A 17,791-nucleotide genomic window follows, 5' to 3' on the forward strand; every position below is an offset into this window, starting at 1 on the left:
AGGCTGTTCATTCCACTACAATAACACAAAGTCGACTTAATGAACCAGAGACTCTTGTCCTTGAGGCCCTTTGTGTCTCAAAAAAACGTGGTCTGAAAACATAATAAACCTTGCCTCAGGTTTAAGAGATCTGTGCAAGTTGTGCCAAATTGCTGTGATGTTGCATTAAGACCTATGTGTACTGAATTTAAGTGCACCTATCATTAATCTGTTCAAACTCCATACTCTGTGCATTGTACTACCAATAACATAGTTTTACTTATTGCTGGGTTTAATTTTAAAGAATCCATAAAAAGCAGACACATTCATAAGCTGCTTAAGATGCAGATAATGTCAACACAGGTTGATTTTAGAACCACAGTAAATTTGCTTCATCTTCAGTAACAATGTTCAAATATTCAGAAAGTCTCATCTTTCAGAGTTTGTAGTTGTCCATGAAGCAGTCTGAAAAAAATGAACCTTTTCAAGGCAAATTCCAGTAATGCATTCTTCAGTTGAGGAGGTGTTAAGTATGATAAGATGAATATGAGGGTTCTTTTACACTATTGGCTCTACACATCCTCATAGGCTGTAAGCATCTGAGGGCTTTCTGGTAATGTGTGCATCAAGAATAGGTTAACATTACAACATTAACACTGCATTAACAACAGTAGAAAGAAAAAAATCAGCAATGGCACACAATTCACCTTTTTATAATCACTGACAGCAAGAGTTACTACTTTGAAGGATTAATTTGAAGGATTTTTTTTTAAGCAATTACTATGTTTTTGCTGAAGAAAAGTTGGGGGATGACAGTAGATGTTGCATTTGGATGTGGGAATAAGGAAAAAAAGCAGGCAAGTAACACAGTGTCATATTGTTTTGATCTATCAGGGAAAGGGGTGGCACTGTGCAAGAGCTTTTTACAAGCTAACCTTGACCTCTTTATAAGATTAATATATCAAGCTATTTTCTTAATCCATTCCAAATACCTTCTAAGCAACGTAGTGTCAGGTTATGCTTGTTACTTTGATTGCTTCCAACTTTGCCAACATTCAGTTCTTCAGCTGCACAAAGGACATTCATTACCAATGTGGAGACATAAACCACTTCAGATGCCCCCAGTGTTAGTATTTCAGACAAAATGCGTCTCTCCTGCTGTAATTTTGTTTCTCTGACAAAACTATCCTTTGTTCTTAGGTCAACTTACACTCTTTCCTGGTTCCAAAAATACTAAGCCTCTGCCTCAGAAATGGTTTTCTATTAACACTAGGGTTGAATTTTAGGAGTGGCTATTGACTAAAATTTCTAGTTCAAGACAGGATTAACCAGTTTTCAAAAAGGTGCAGAAAGGTGTTCAGCTCTTTCTTTGTCAGTCAAGGTGTTCTCACTCGGGTCTGATTTCTTACAAAACAGGTGTAACTATAACATTTTTTCCCCTTCCAGATGATTCAAGTGAATTCATGTTTGGACCACCTCTTCCTCAGAAACCATAGTCTGAACTGGCTTGTCCAAGATGCAAGTCTATACTCACTTTGCTCAGGAAAACGGTACCAATACCTTCTTCACTTATAACATAAGTCCCAGTCAAGATCACTGATCCTTTCCACACTGGCTGCCAAGGAGCCATGCACTATTAATACTTTACAGTAAAGTCTGATGCTCTGCCTTTCAGCTGAAGGCTTTCATATTCTTGCCAGTCATTCAGCTGCAGCCACCAGTTTACCAGTGGTTTTGCTTAATAGGTACCCTCACCAAGTAAATAAAAGTCACCTCTTCACAAGCATTTTCATATATGAAAATGGCCACTTATACACTGGCAAGCTCTGGCAGGTAGTTACTGCTACTCAGGGAAGACTCAGTTTCTCAAGTAACCTGCAGAACATTCCTTGGCATAGAACACAGGGCTTCTTTTAAATATTTTTAACTGTGCATTTCAACATACAGATGTTATTCTGTGTTACCCCCTCAAACTCTCCAAACACTAAAAAAAACTCGTAAATAATGAACTTGAAGTCACAAATTAGCAGCGACTATTGCATATTTTAACAGGGAACATACTGTAAAACTAAAGAGCAACTTAAACTTGATTTAACCAGTAAAGGTCACATTTTGTCAAATTCAATATTCTGTGTTCTATGCAATTCATTTTTATCTTCTCAGCTAACTTCCACACTTTTGTTACAGACACTGCTGACTGTATCTTTCAAAGCAGAAATATATCTGTGCATCAGCTCTTACAGGTTCTGAAATATAATACAAAAGGAATACCCAGGTGGCTACTTAAAGCTAGGCATTATCAATTTAAATGCAAATTAACTGGATCAAGAAGAATGCCAAACAGCCTATGAAAAACATACAATAAAAATAAATCAATTGCTTTATCATGTACAATACAGAAACAATTTAAATAATCTATTTGTATTTTCCTACAGATGAACCAGATATAACATTAAGATCTATAACTGACTAGACTCAACTAAGTCAACAGAAGTTAAACATGTTTTGCATAAAAAACACTGATGGAAGAACGTGAGTCATTTTAGAATTATTTAATTTCATTTTACACCATAGTCTGAAGTCTCCCATTATGAGATCAGTAATAACATTTAGCAACCTGATGAACTTGCACAGAAATAATTACATTGTTTAAGAGATATAAATGACGCTCTCAACTAAATTTTTAAATACATGAACAGAAATCAATTAACAACTCCTACATCAGAATGCCTAGAGTGTAACCAGCTTTCCCCCCCTCCCCCAAAGTACCATAACAGTTTCTTCAGAAAGAGTAGCAGGAATCTAAATTAATGCCTCATTGTCAAAGATGTTCTCTGAAAAGAGAGGCTACTACAGGAGTCAGTCACTGGAAGAAGTCTGGAGTATAATCTCTTTATTTACTTTGGAAAGAGAAAAAATAATAATCAAATTGTATTGGAAAAAAAAAAATAATTCAAAGTGTTACCAACATACTCTTATGAGAGTAAAATTCATCAGCACAAAAATCAGGGGAGAAATGCCAATTAAAAAAATATTCCTTATTGACATGTCTGATTTACAACAACTGAATCCATAAATGCTTAGTGCTTCAGGGACATACCAAATCAACCAAAAGAAACCTCCAAACACTGTATCAGCAATCTACTAGTCAAATGAGAAACAGTAATGCAGTTAAGAATTAGTCAGACTAGCTTAAGAACATTATCTCTGCTATATCTCAAGTTTCAGCAAAAAGCAGCAGTGGCAGAACACATTGACTCCACTTCTTTACAGTTATGCAGTGTAGCTTATTTGAAGTGTAGCTACTGTAATCACCAAAAGGTGAAAACTCCCTTTAATGAGAAGCACAAGCCCTTTTGAAAGACTTTTTCCCGTTGAAAGGCTGTTTTCCTTTTGAAAGGCTGTTGACTGTTGCCAACATTAACTCAAGAAAACTTTGTATTCATTTTCTAGTGTTGTGATCTTCACTTCTTTCAAATACTTCCTAGTAAAATATAGTAGAAAAATACTATTTCTGGTTTTGTTTGTTGCCTATCACATTGCATTCATAGCTGAACTTTAAAAAAAATTAATAAATAACCATGTTCTTTAATGATAAAGTATGAAAATTCTGAATGAACTTTCCTCCTCAAAGTAGACAAAATCATTTAATCTAACAGTGTTAGAAAATCCATGCTCCATTCTGATATGCTGTCATACAGTCTGTGTCACTCCTTGGCAAAGTACCACATCACCACATGACTAATGGAGAAAATTCATGGACTGCAAAGTGTTTGAAACACCAACACTAAACAGATTCCAGTAGCTAAGTTCACACAAATACTCTCATCTTATTAATTAGAGAGTGTTATCATATATTAATGGAAAAGTAAAAAAAAAAAAAAAAAATCACACAGGACATAAATGCCAGATGCTGCTACAATCATTGAGCTGAACAAATATGAAAAATGATACAGTTTACCAGAACCAGAAAACCCTCAATCCTCTTTGAGTAAAGCCAAGTATTTCCCTAGGTGCTGTTTGATTGTCTAGGTTCTTTCTTCAAACAGAAAGCAGTCATTTTCCCACTGGTATACCTACACAGGATTTTGCTTACTATTAAAAAAGAAAAAAGCAACACCACAGCATGCAGCAGCCAGCTTTGGCACTTCTTGACAATACAGTTGCTGGAGACCATTATGCCCACCAGCTGTGAATCATGTTTTGTATCATACAGTGAGTATGCATGTTCAACAGCTGCTGCTAAACTCTGTTGAAATCAGTAACTTGTAGATAAAATGATTAAGCCTGCCTTCAGCATGAAAGAGACTTGACTACATTTAGGTTTTCTAGTCATTTTGCACAAGCTAGAAGGGGATAAAAGAAGTCCAAACATGTTAATTCTTTTTTCCAGGACTGATTACCACTAGCAAAACAGGCCATATTCAACCCTAACACATTCGTATCATCAGCTGGAAGAGATGATACATGCTGAAAGGGAAAAGTGTAGTAAATCTAAGTTTTAAACCATGTTAATCAGAAGAATTGAGTCACAAGAGTCTTGCCAAGGCACTCTTGTGTCCATAGGACCCACAGAGCTGAGCTGTGCAGCTGCTCTTCACACACAAGGGTAAAGAGAAGATTTTGGGCAGGCCAGGAACAAAGGGCACAAATAACTCACTTTTCCCCAAAAAACATCACAAGGAACACTAGTGGCAAAACACTACTATTTTGCATTCAGCAGACAACAGAAATATGTCTTTTGCAGAAAAAAGCTAATTTACATTTGCTCTGTTAATGATTCCAGATCTTCTGCCCCTTACACTATTACAAGTCTCAAAATTCATGGTTTTGCTTAATGTTGACATTTTAATTAGTATTTATAAATTCAAATTTGATTGGTGCAGCTGACCTCACAGCTTACTGATAATATACTCCACTAATGTCAAAGAAAGGTTCAAGTTCTAGAGCAAGGGTCACATTGGAAAAATGGAGACTGTCCAGAGACCAGCAAGGTAAATATTAAACCCATTTGTGAAAACAGCTTAGTCAAAATGAAAGCTTTATTTTTTCACTTCAAAACTGTTGTCACGTTTCTCTCAACAAGATTAAATTTGATTATTCCCTATAGAGTTCTAAATGCCCTGAAAAAGCTGGAAAAAACACACTAGGGTCTTCCACAGCAGAGCCCATTTTAGTTCAGGGAGCCACATTGTCATGATCTTTTGTCTTTGCCATTATTACAAACTTAAATATTGCTTGTTGTGGACTTTCTCAACAAGTCTCCTACCTTGTCTACTGCTTCTTTGCCATACTTGCTGCTGAAATGCAAAAGGCTACTGTTGCTAGTCCTCCTCCTATAGGCTAGCCAAGAGGACATGCACATCACCAGCTGTTGGATAAATCTTCAATTACTAGTCAACACAGCAAAGCAAGAAAAATTTATTTCAACCTCTCCACAAACAATATGGCAAAAATCCCCCAAAATTATCCTTATTGATACCACACTGCTCTGCCTGCTGATGTTATCTGGCTTCTCTAATTAGCTGCAAACTCAATTTTGAGTATCCACTGCAGCGTAGATGAGAAGGAGAAACATAATTTTTCTTTGAGGATTTGAAAGTTCTTTTTAAGTATTCCTTTCCTTATCAGAAAAAGATCATAACACAAACATTAGCAGTCTGCTACCTTTTATTTTCATCTGAAAGTCTCAAAATATGTGTAGCAACAAATACATCTGCTGCATCAATCGCTGATCTAAAAAAACTCTGAAGCAGGCAGGAAGCTGGTGTCTAGCAAAAAACCTGTTGAGAGGCACAATCCTAGCTTCTTAATACCGAATTTCACTGGAAAAATCCTTGACAAAACAATGCAAATTACTAGTCCTGGATCACTGAATGTAAGAATTTGTGAACTCTTGACATGAAATAAATCACTAATTCAGTCTAGGCAAAGTTTTCAGCTGAAAATCACAGAGGACAGACAGAAAAGCAAAAATGTTACAGTGATAAATACTTTTCCACAATTTAGATCATTACTTGGTCTCACTATCTGCTAGGAATAAAGTCAAGTATGTTTTTGTTTAGACTACTCACATTCTAGATAAATTTGAGATTAGGACACAGATAATATTTAGTTTATCACCATTTTATAGCCAATTTCATCCCTTTCCTTGTCCAGTATGGCAGATGAATTGTTTTAAGTCAAACTACAGTAAATCACATGAGCTACAGTACTGTTTGTGCTAGCATTACACTTTTTAAATTCCCTTTTACCTTTGACTGATAATCCTACTTATACTGTCTTAATAAATTCTAACAGGATAAGTGAAGGCTATTCAAATTTATACCTCTATCTAGTATGTTTGTCTGCAAGTTTCTGTCATGAAATATCTACTAATTGAAAGAACTTTCCAAAGGCAGAGATTTCTTGTGTGTCTAGTGTCAAAGATGCTGCACACACACACACACACACACAAAAAAAAAAAAAAAAAAAAAAAAAAAAAAAGAGAGATTAGGACGAACACCTTTAGCTGTGCATCTATTCAATATGAAACAAAAGTTAAAGAGCAGCCAACCATAGTTTCTTCTCCACACTTTCTAGCTGGTTTTAAGCCAGCAGGAGGCAACTCAATCCTTAATAAAAGTCTGCAACAGGGAATAGCATAAAAAATTCCTTCTAGTTCTATATGATATACATGAGACATCTCACAGGCTAAATCCAGCAGTTTTCACCTGTCCTGCAGTCACACCACCACAATATTCAAGAAAAGGAAAGCATCAATATATTTTCCATAGTAGTTTCTTGAGTGAAGGTAAGTACATGCAGAATAAAAGCTCTCTGTGGAAGAAAAACCCTGTCTTTTTGATGACACAAATCTTACCTCAATATGGTTGAAATATCCCCCAACAGTGGTTTTCCCACCCTCACCACCCCAGTTCTTGGCAAACATTTCCAATTGTAGCCCACAATTCGGTCCCCACTTCAACCCTTTCTTGGTATCGACACTGTGCTTTCCACACCTAAATAAGGATGTATACCCACTTATTTAACCACATCTTAAGAATAATTTTATATTTCTGTAATATTCTTTCACATTTATACTAGCATTTACGCTAGGCAAACAACTTCTAATACTATTTCTACCACAGCTATTTCTATTTTTAATCAGTTGGGAGGCATGCAAGTACTACTGGGATGGAAGCCACACACTTGAAGTTAACAGCTGCAAACATCTAATTATAACTTCATATTACCTTCTACAAAAGTAGTTTTACTAAGGTGAAAAGGGAATACCGTGGATTTGTTTCCAAAGGTAGAAGGTTATAAAGCCTATCTCATACAATGAATAACACACTACTGACAGACTGACTTGTTCAGGAGATTAATTTTATAAGGAAGACAACCTTAACTTGTCAAAGAGAGGATCATTTTGTAATATCTGACTTCAAACTACCTTCTGCTTCTATTTATATGTCTACCAGACTCTTTAACCTTTGGCAAACATAACTTTCTAGCAATCAATTGGCCATCAAATCAAACTTTAATCAGCTGTTGCCAGAGAGGAGTGCTAGGAAATAGTACTTCTTTCTCTGTGTTCCTCTGCCTACTGGATGTTTTCTTTTTCAAATGAGCAGATCCTGTGATGCACATGTTACAGTAATACCCTACTCTTGGAGCAGACTCTTCAGTTTGTGTTGAGTTTATGGCAAAAGCCATAAAATTCTAGGAATGCATGTGGGTTTAAAACATACATAACATGTAGCCTAGCAAGATATACATCTGGTCTAGCCATTTATTATGGATAGCCATAAGTAAATAATTATTTTTACTGAGACTTCCCATCCATTTCATACTTTCAGTCTAGGTTTAGTAGGTGAAGACATAGATCTCAACAGTAAACTATTTCTTTACAAGTCATGAGTCACTGAGGCAGAGAAAACAGTTCTAGAAAATTTTTATCAGTTTAGAGAGTATGTGCAGTAGTGACTACTGTAACTCCAGAAGTGTTGTCATAAGCCAGAAAGTTTGTTTTTTAAAATCTTTATTTACAGATGCTGCAGAAATTGTTCAGTATGAGGAAAGATTACCGTGCTAACTAATTTATAAGGTACTCACACTAGAATGACTTAAAACCAAACAAACTCTACCTCAGTTGAAATGTCCTCTCTCTCCACAACCAACTTAAGAGTTTTTGATTTGATTTCTTCTACTATCAGTGTTTTTTGCAAGCTCACAAAATGTGAAGTAATCTTCATACCTGTTACCTACAGGTGTTTCCAGTTTACACTGGCAGCCTACTTGGAATACAGCTTTCTTATTATTATGTATTGAAACACAACAAGAGTTTGAAAACAGTCTGAATGCATTTAACACCTTCTCAATCTCTGTGCTACCATATCAAATTGATTTTTATCCGACTGTTACCTTTCCCAGCTTAAATGGGTGGTTTATGTCATCCTTCAGATCATTACTCCTGCGGCACTCTCTTTAATGCTGTCTACCTGTGTTAATGTTGTAACCCACAAAGAAGCTCTAGCAAATTACTCAGCAACTCTTTAAATTAAGCTTCTGTTTCAAGCCATAACAAAATACTGTAATATATCCAGCAAAAGATACATAGAGACTACATCTATACTGGTTTTATGTATGTCTGAGAACAAAGCCTGTTCTGTGGGTCAAAGTGAACTAGTTTGAATCCACAATCTTTCAGCATCTTTTGTATCATCTATACTGCTTATCAGCTAGAAGATGCTGTGCTGAAAAGGCCACTTGAGAGCTTTGCATCACCAAAGAGCAGGCAGAGGCTAGCATGCAGGAAGTACCACACTCTTCAATCACAGAACAATTCAGGCCAGAAAGGACCTCTGGAGGTCATCTGGTCCAACTCTCCACTCCAAGCAGGGCCAACTTCAAAGTGAGAGCAGGTTGCTCAAAGCCTTTGCCAGCCAAATTCTGAATACCTTCAAAGGATGAAGGTCTTTGGACAACTTGTTCAAATGATGAAGCACCTTAACTGAGAAAAATTTATTCCATCTGTTCAGATTTTCCCTTCTGGCAATCTCTGACTGTTTCCTCTCATCTTTTTGCAGTGCACCTCCCACTAGTGACTATCTACTAGGTAGTGAAAGATAGCACTTAAATCCCATCTCAGCAGTCACAACACTAAAGAAACCTAGCTCCTGAGCCCTTCCCTGCACATCATGAACTCCAGCATCTTTCTTGCACCAGGGGCCCAAATCTGGACACCGTTATTTCAGATGCTTAAGTCTGAAGAATAATCTGCTTATTCAGATGCATTTCAGATGCAATCAGAGGGGAATAATCACCTCCTCCCACTTCTAACTATACTCTTCGATTATACCTACTTTCTGTATGTTCTGTGATGACATCAAGAAATATTTAAAGGTCTCATTCATACCTTCAGCAGCTCTTTAGCACTAGTTAAGTAAGCATACTAAATACTCCTGCCACTTCCTGTTGCTGCTCATTCTGCTGTCAAATGGTCACTTTCATACCCAAAACATGACACAAAGCACATCAGTATTGAAGGGATGAAAGAAGTACTTCCTCAAATACCTAGAGAAGAGTCCTCCCTCTCAAACCATTTTTATCACTTCCTCCCACAGACACAGGTATCAGTCTCAACCACTTCCAAGTTTAACCCAAAAAAGACTGGAGATCAGAGGTTTCAAAGATGGGACTAACCTAGGAACCAAGAATCACCACCCCATGTAGCCCCTAAAATTGAGATCCAAAGATAAATCTATAGAGAAGAGGCTCATCATCACTGTTTGAAGGTCAGCTTTTCCTGGCTTGCATCAAATCAATCAACTAATCATAGGGTTGGACACAAGCTCATAGGTGGCCAAGTTCACAGCACTGTATCTTTACAACTCTACTATCTTCTGCCAGGACGGGCCAAGATTCTCTTCCTCCAGGAATCATTAGTGTTGTCCTGGTTCAGTTCCCCCAGCAGTGGGAAGGGAGCTCCAGCCGGGTTATTCAATACCATGCTGATGCCAGGTCCAGGCGCTGAAGCACAGGAACAGTTTCTGTGTGACTTTTGTCCCTGAGACCACGCGCGACAGTGCTACTGTGTCTCTTGCGGTAGATCTCTGTATATCTTTTTGTCCTGTTTACTGTTATTACTGTTTATTGGTGTTGTTGTTATTGCTATTGTTGTTAATCAGTTTATTATTTGTTACATTGTTGTATTAAATTTTTCCTCATCTCAACCTCGGTATTTTTATCTCACTCCCTGCCCTGTCTGGTCCGAGGGTGGGGGAGGGACAACAGCAACGTGGTCTCTGGTCCCTGCAGGTGTCCACATGATTAGTCAACACAGCACATCCCTTGCTGTGATGAGTCACCCAAATCACTAACCCACAAATGAACTTCATCCAGGTCCAGGACAATCTGCAGAATGCATGCTGAGATGCAGGTTAATCACCTGTAGTAAGCTGACCACAGATGGAGGAGGATCTTCTAGGCAAGTTGTACCTCACTGCTGCTGCTTTCATGAGATATGCTGCTTCATCTTCAAGTCTCCCAGATACTGTTGCTCTCCCATACCCATGAGGTTATGAGCCAGATGCAGGAAACCCAGGAACCAGACATGCAGAACAAAACACCCCAAAAGCCCGTCAGGATGCTTTGCTGGACACAAAACCAGTATTCCTTTACTGGTCTTTGACAGTCTTCCCCCACCTCCAAACAGTGTCCCTGATACAGGCAACAGTCTCTGCAAGCTGTGCAGCCTGGGCTTTCATAACATCCTGCCACCTGGGCAAAAAGCTGCTCCATAGGAAGGCAAAAGGAATAAAAAGGATCCCACCAGTCTTCACAGAGACAAGAGACAACATACCATTACAAAGTAACATGTTTGTTTGGTTTGGGGTTTTTGTTGTTCAGGGTTTTTTCTTTTGTTGCGTTGTGGGGTTTTTTTTAAATTAGAGATGAATCAACAAGCTTAAAGAAAGGCATGTCAGCCTTGTTGATGGCCATTTGCCATCTTCTGTCTAAAAGCAAGAGGCAAAGTAGCTCTTGCTTTAGGATGGCAACAAAACCATGAAACTGGTGGCTTCTGTGCACCTACCCCTACCATCACGAGCAACTGGCAGCTATTCCTGAGGCAATAAATTCAGACTGAGGAGTGTGATAAAAAAAGCTGCTGAAGCTCCGCCAGTCCTGCTGCCATTCTACAGCTTCGTACTACTGGAGTTACCTTCACAGCTGACTCTCATCGCTGTTGTCCTACCCTAACAGTAGAGCTTTGCTGGTCCCCATAGCCCCAAGAATGGATGATCAATGCCCTGCAGGCCCAAGTGTTGGAGAGGGCTGACAAGAGGGCACTGCATCAGGTGTGTCTGCAGAGGTACACAGAGTATGCAGATTAAGTCTTTGGGAGGGCTTAGAGACAGGCTACACTGCTGTTGCCTTTTGAGATGCCTGGACTCCAACCTTCCCAGCTGGATTCACAAGTTTGTAAGAGAAAGTTGTGCACTGTACTGGGTCTGGCTGAGCTGGAATTGGTTTTCCCCTATAGCAGCCCCCATGGTGCTGTGGTTTATGCTGGGAGCTGGCAGGGTGTTGATAGCACCCTGGTGTTGTGGCCACTGCTGAGCAGTGCTCACACAGCACCAAGGCTCTTTCTGATATTTTCTAACCCCAGTGGGATGGGGTGGGCAAGATCTTGGGAGGGGACACAACAGGACAGCTGACCCGAACTGACCAGAGGGATATTCCAGACCATGTGATGTCTGCTCAGTATAAAGCTGGGAGAAAGGAGAAAGGGGTGGGGTCACCCTTGGTCCTCCGAGGAACCACTACGCGTGTTGGAGCCCTGCTTCCTGAGAAGGCCCAACAGCGACTCTTCATGGGAAGTAGAGAATAAATCTGTTCTCTTTTTTTTTGCTTCTGCACGTGGACCTTTGCTTCACTTTGCTTATATTAAAACTGCTTTTGTTTTACCCACAAGGGTTGGTCTATCTTATTTTTCTTTCCCTTCTTTGCCCTGTTGAGAAAACAAGGGGAAAGGGGGGAGGAAGTGATAGAGCGACTTGGTGGGTACCTGGCATCTAGCCAAGGTCAAACCACTACAACCTTATCCATCAGCTGTATTGCAAATGGATTCCTTCAAGCAGCATGCTGGTCAGGTTGTCACAGCAACTACTGGTAAGGGTCCCTAGTGCCACACAAAAGGAAGGAAGAAGTATGACAGGGCTCCGATGACGCTCCTACTGATTTGCAGCCGTCTGCAGGTGAGTGTGAGTCTACCAGAAAACAGCAGTTCAGGAAGTGCAAGCAGGAGTACAAGGGAAAGACAGCTTCTCTCAGAAGCTCTGTGCTGAGCACCTCCCTACTCTGCTTAGTGATCTGAATGACAAATACTGAGAATTTCACGCTGCCTGAAGTACGCCCTTGGAACACAGATGAGCCTTTGAAGAACACAGTATATCAACCTTGCTTGTTAAACAGTGCCATGTGCCACACTTCTCCCCAGCCAAATCTGCTCAGGTAGCCTTGGGCTACTTCTCCCACCAGCACATAAGCTGTAGCACCTCCTGCAGGACAGGTTCGTCTTCATCCCTTGCCTTGAGTAGTCTTAGTACATGTTCAGTACAGCCCTAACAGTCCTGAGCAAAGGTGTTGAACACACTCTCGCTGCTCTCACGTCCACTTCCAGGGCCTGTCCCAGGCAAGGCAGCCAACTATGCCCGCCCTGTCCCAGAATCACAAGCCAATATTCCTAATCCAAAACTTCCTGCTGAAGGGCAGCTGTTCAGCTGCCAAGGCCTATTCCAGATTCTACTTTCCATCAGCTGGGCCAGCCTGAGTGTGATGGACATAACATTTCCCAACTTGAGACCTAGAGAAGTAGGAGTCAAAAGCACATAATCCAAGCCCCTGAGTTTGATCCAGCCACAAAAGAAGGGAAAGGCACATAGGAAGGACTAGAAAACATGCATAAATTATTATCTCAAGTTACATCAATCAGACCAGGAAAGTACAGTCCCTTCAGCTGTAGCAGTTAGTTCCAAGAACACAGCAAAGAAAGGGCAAGAAAAAAAAGCATATATATCTAGGACATTGTCCTGGTTCAGCTAGGATAGAGTCAAGTTTCCCCAGCAGAGAGAGAGGGGGAAGGGATCTCCAGACAGGTTATTCATACCATGCTGATGTCAGGTCCAGGGACGGAACCTTTCCTTGCTCTTTGACGGGCTCAGTGGGGAACCTTTCTTTCCGTAAACCAGATAGCGGTATTTCTCTGTATATCATTTGTCTTGTTCACTGTTATTGCTGTTTAGTGTTGTTACCATTGATACTGTTGTTATTCAGATTGTTCTATCACTCTGTTGTATTAAATTTCTTGTTATTTTAGCCGGGGTTTGTGCCTCACTTTCAGCCCGACCGGTGTGGGTGGGGGAGGGGCAATGGTAATGTGCTCTCCGATTATGGCAAGGCTTAAACCTTGCACGTTATTAACTGGCGCACCAACGTGGGGCTCGGAATAAGAAGGGACAGACCCTGACCAGAGTGTGATAGAGCAATCTGTTGGGTGCAATTTTATTTTTTTTTTTGTATTTGTTTGATAAGAAAATAGTTGCGATGCTGGCCCACATGTTTGCATGGTGCGGCTGGATTACTCCTTATATCCAGTGTATGATCCATGTGGTGGCGTTTGCTATGGGTGGAAAATGTGTAAAGGTTCTTATGTTGTTATACGGGCTATTGAACGCGTATGCTGCCTTTGTATCGCTGTCTGTGTGGGTGGGCCGGTACCTGTTTGCCATTTGGGCTTTTGTTAGAGGTCTCACCCCCTCTGTGGGTGAGCCAGGGGAAGGGATCCTCTCAGCTTTGGGGCGGTTCAGCCCTCCCTGGAGCCTGCAAGCCTGCGTGATTGTGGCACTATGCCTTCTGAATGTCTGCCTGATTGGGGTTTTGGCCATATGGTATTTTCTGACAATAGCAGTGTCCGGAAACCTGCCCCGAGTTCAGATAATAGTGAGTGGCAAGGGGTGTGGGAAAAGATGGGCAAAGGCCAGGGTTGGTGGGCATCCCCAGTGCTTTGGAATTTCACTCCTGAGCAAATGCAGAACCCTGAGAAGCTGATGGAGTGCTTAGAAAGGGTGTGTTACCAAGCTGGCAAAACCCAGGAGACACAAATCGCTGCAATGTGTTGGGGACTTGCCCATGCCTACCGTGTCCTCTTTAATACCACCCACTGCCCTCAAGGGGAAGAAAAGGCCACACAAACAATATCTGAACCAGGGGCACAGGCAGAGCCAGTCTCAGTCGCCTCCACCAGCACAGCGACTGAGCCAGAGAGCCAGGCAGTGTCAGTGTCAGTCGCCCCGATACAGAAAACAAAATATACCAGAAAGTCAGTTCACAGAGTGAGGGATGAGGATGAGCCAGGCCCATCAGGGGAACAGGAGGAAGGACCAGAGGTGATTGTCTGGTCTCTGTCCCCAACTGAGCTGCGACATATGCAGAGAGATTTCGGCCGCCTGTGAGGAGAGCAGATTTGCACCTGGCTGCTCCAACGCTGGGACAGACATAAAGCATACCAGCAACTATTCCCTGAGAAGTGTGAACTGGAGAGGAAGAAGGGAAGGGTTGGCTGTCAACACAGATGGGTGCAGGTGCCTCTCAGAGTAAGTTTTATTGGACTGCCATGTGAAAATACTACCCACTTAGTCAAAAGTTCTCAAAGAACAGGACTCAGAAGGCTACTGTTCCAGGTTTTCACCATTTTCTTGAATGGACAATAAGGAAAGAGATCATGTGGGTGATCTGCAGACAGGTCCATGCCCTGGTAACTACGAACCTGCAGTTCTCTTCTGTCACACAGTATTGGTAATGAAGCAGTGCTTCTTGTTTGCCTTCTTTCTTTTCCCTACGGATACTTTTTAATCAAAACATTCATCCAGAGTTATGTTTCTGCTGTGTGCTGAAGAGTCTTTTCCAAGCAGATGGTCATTCTGAGCTGCTGATAACAGCTGTAGGGAGAGAGGTGTAGGATGATGTGGTCTATGATAACAGCACCCTTCCAGATGCTGGGCTGGTATCCAGTAGCACTGAGCTGCCAACTGACTTGCTCCCAGTACACCAGGATGTCCTCCAAGTAGCAGACGTTGACTAAAGGGCAGTGGCTAAGGGCCCTGGAAACACCTATCAGGACCCTTTCTGGTCCTTCTGTTCCAAACAAAACATAAGTACTAATACTGAGAAGGTTAGTCTGCAGCTTACCAGACTAAGGTTTCAACAGCACACCTTCCTTTGACAAGGTGCATGCAGGATACTGGGGTATGGTGGACAATGGTTGGAAAACTGGACAGAGGAGGGAGCAAAAGCTAGTACAACTAATGTCCACAAAACTGCACTTCATTATACATTTTTCCTTCAGCTTTCCACACTAAGGTAATCACCTGGAATGATTTTAGTGTACAGTAATGCGCAGAGAAAATGGCTTGTCAAGAGAAAGGGCTCCTTAGGAGGCAGTACAGATTCACCGTAAAATAATTTCTGCTCTGACTTAACAAATCCTTAATATATATATATATATATATATATATCTATCTATCTGTGTGTGTGTATATATATATATACATATACACACATACACACACATACACACACTCTTTACTCACTTTGCACCTGTAACCTCCAAAATGCCCTTCCCCAGACCCCTAAAAGGATTATTTAGCATTGGCAATGTTTTTACAGGCTAAAAAGAATAAATGACACAAGTCAGCAACAGTAAATTCAACACAACTAATAATGAGTCAACACATTTAGCAATACAAAGAATTGATTTCACAACAGCAACTGAAGTCATACTTTAGAATGCAAGACAGGACAACATGTGTCCACTTTTTCTTCTTTCATAAAACCAGGGCTTTTCTTTCAAAACCTGGACATGACTACTACCACTGATCTATTTCAACCTGTGTCAAAGATTGTATGTAAACACTGCAGTCAATTCTGCTAAGTATCTAAATCTAAAGAAAAGTGAAGAACAGCATTTCTAAAAGGTGGCAGTAATGGATACACATTTCATTTCTGCTGGACTCTCATAAAAAGTAGCAAAAAGTGGATACACTGGAACAGTTATTGATGTTCTAAAATATACATTATAGTAAATTTTATTAGCCCAGAGAATAAAAGTTCTATAATAACACCACACTCACTGAATATCAAGCTTTTTGGTCTACTGTTAACAAAAAACTTATCTCTAAAAAGGTGAAACAACCTCACAACCTAACCAGTACAGATATTTTATCTGTTAAGACCATCTTTTGATGCCAAATTCTTTAACCCCGAAACTTTCTATCACAGCTTGATAATAAACTAATTTATTATTTTCTATATCCTTGCCTATTTTTCTATTCAATGAGAGCCTTTTGTTTAAGAATGAGTCAAAGGAATTGCACACGTGTTTAACAAAACAAGACATCATGCAAAGTAATAAAACCAAAGCAGAACACTTCATACAGCTTCTATTTTGCTTTGCAGGTATCAAAAAGTCTCATCCCAACTTTTTAAAGAAAGTACAACAGCTATATTTGAATATGAATCTTTCCAGTGCGGAACTTCACCTTCAGCGACAGAGTGATCATACCACTTGCAGATGAGTAAAAATAACCAAGCACATAACGGAGCTTCTCTTTAGTAACAAATACTCTGCTGACACAACATTCCATTTTAAAAATGGTCCTTCAATAAAAGCACTCACTTTTGTAGCTGTTGGTTCCACTAGCCTCTGACGCTGGCGTGCTGAGCTGAAATGACTCTTCTGAGGTGCCCCTTCCTGACAGTGAATGGAGAAAGGGAAGGAACAAGAACAGAGAAAAGGGGGGAAATGGATCGTGGAGGGGATGGAATGGAGGATGTTGGAGAAGGGAGAGGGAGAGTATTTAACTGAACTGTATTTTCACTAACTTTGTAAAAGTTTTATTAAATAAATTTCAATAATACCACTGTACAAATATCAGAAAATTAAGCTTTTGCTAGAAGCACTCTCATGAGGCTTTTATATTATTCATATGCATTTAATGATGCTGTCTACTATAAACACACATATTATACACATGCATACATGCCTACTTCATTTCTAGATAAACCCATTAAAGGTTATTCATTTTACTCTTTCCAAGTATATACATTATCTTACATTTTCTGTATGAATTTAAGAAGTTACACACAAAAGAACCGAACACACTAGCAGTGTCTCCTCTAAAACTATGTTTCAGATTCATGTTCTCCATCCAGAGCTTTGACCTTATGTTTTAGATTTTTACCTAGCAGAGATTAATACCCTTTCCTGAGAAAAAGCAGGCTCACACATGTAAAAAGACAAGCATTTTCTCTTACAGAAATCTGAAAGAGAATTCAACTGAAAAAACGGAAGCCCAGTAGTCTTCATGACTGTCCTTGTTTCAGATGGGATAGAGCTAATTTTTTCGTCTTAATAATTACAAGAGTGCTGTGGTTTTGATAAAGTATGGGATTTGGTAGGACAAGAATGTTGGTAACATACTGATGGCTTTAGCTGTTGCTAAGAGATCAAGGACTTTCCATCTCCCCTTGTCCTGCCCATGCGTAGGCGTATGAGAAGCTGGGAGAGAGCAGAGCCAGAGCCCTGGACCCAAATCAGCAGACGGAATATTCCATATCGTACAATGTCCTGCTTGGTATATAAAGGAGTGTTGATCAGGAACCTCTCTCTCACTTCCAGGATTGTGGTTTTTGGATTCTCACTTCTCTGGATCACTAGCCAGAAATGGGCTGGGCATCTGTCAGCAGGTGGTGAGCAATAACATTGTGC

General features: G+C 40.2%; 1 protein-coding gene across 7 annotated transcripts in view; it reads right to left on the bottom strand.

The window, feature by feature from the left end:
- Nucleotides 1-17,791, bottom strand: part of MAST4 (microtubule associated serine/threonine kinase family member 4) — a 315,990-nt gene that overhangs the window by 161,004 nt on the left and 137,195 nt on the right. For 5 of the 7 annotated variants that reach the window (XM_026865290.1, XM_026865286.1, XM_026865289.1 and 2 more), the window contains exon 5: nucleotides 16,700-16,774. The exons of the other annotated variants lie outside the window; for them this stretch is intronic. In XM_026865290.1, coding sequence (XP_026721091.1) covers nucleotides 16,700-16,774 — 75 coding nt within the window. The remainder of the gene's footprint in view (nucleotides 1-16,699; nucleotides 16,775-17,791) is intronic. 7 annotated transcript variants of the gene reach the window in all.

Source organism: Athene cunicularia (assembly GCF_003259725.1).
Source record: "Athene cunicularia isolate RWA chromosome Z unlocalized genomic scaffold, athCun1 chrZ_part1, whole genome shotgun sequence".
Lineage (NCBI taxonomy): Eukaryota > Metazoa > Chordata > Aves > Strigiformes > Strigidae > Athene > Athene cunicularia.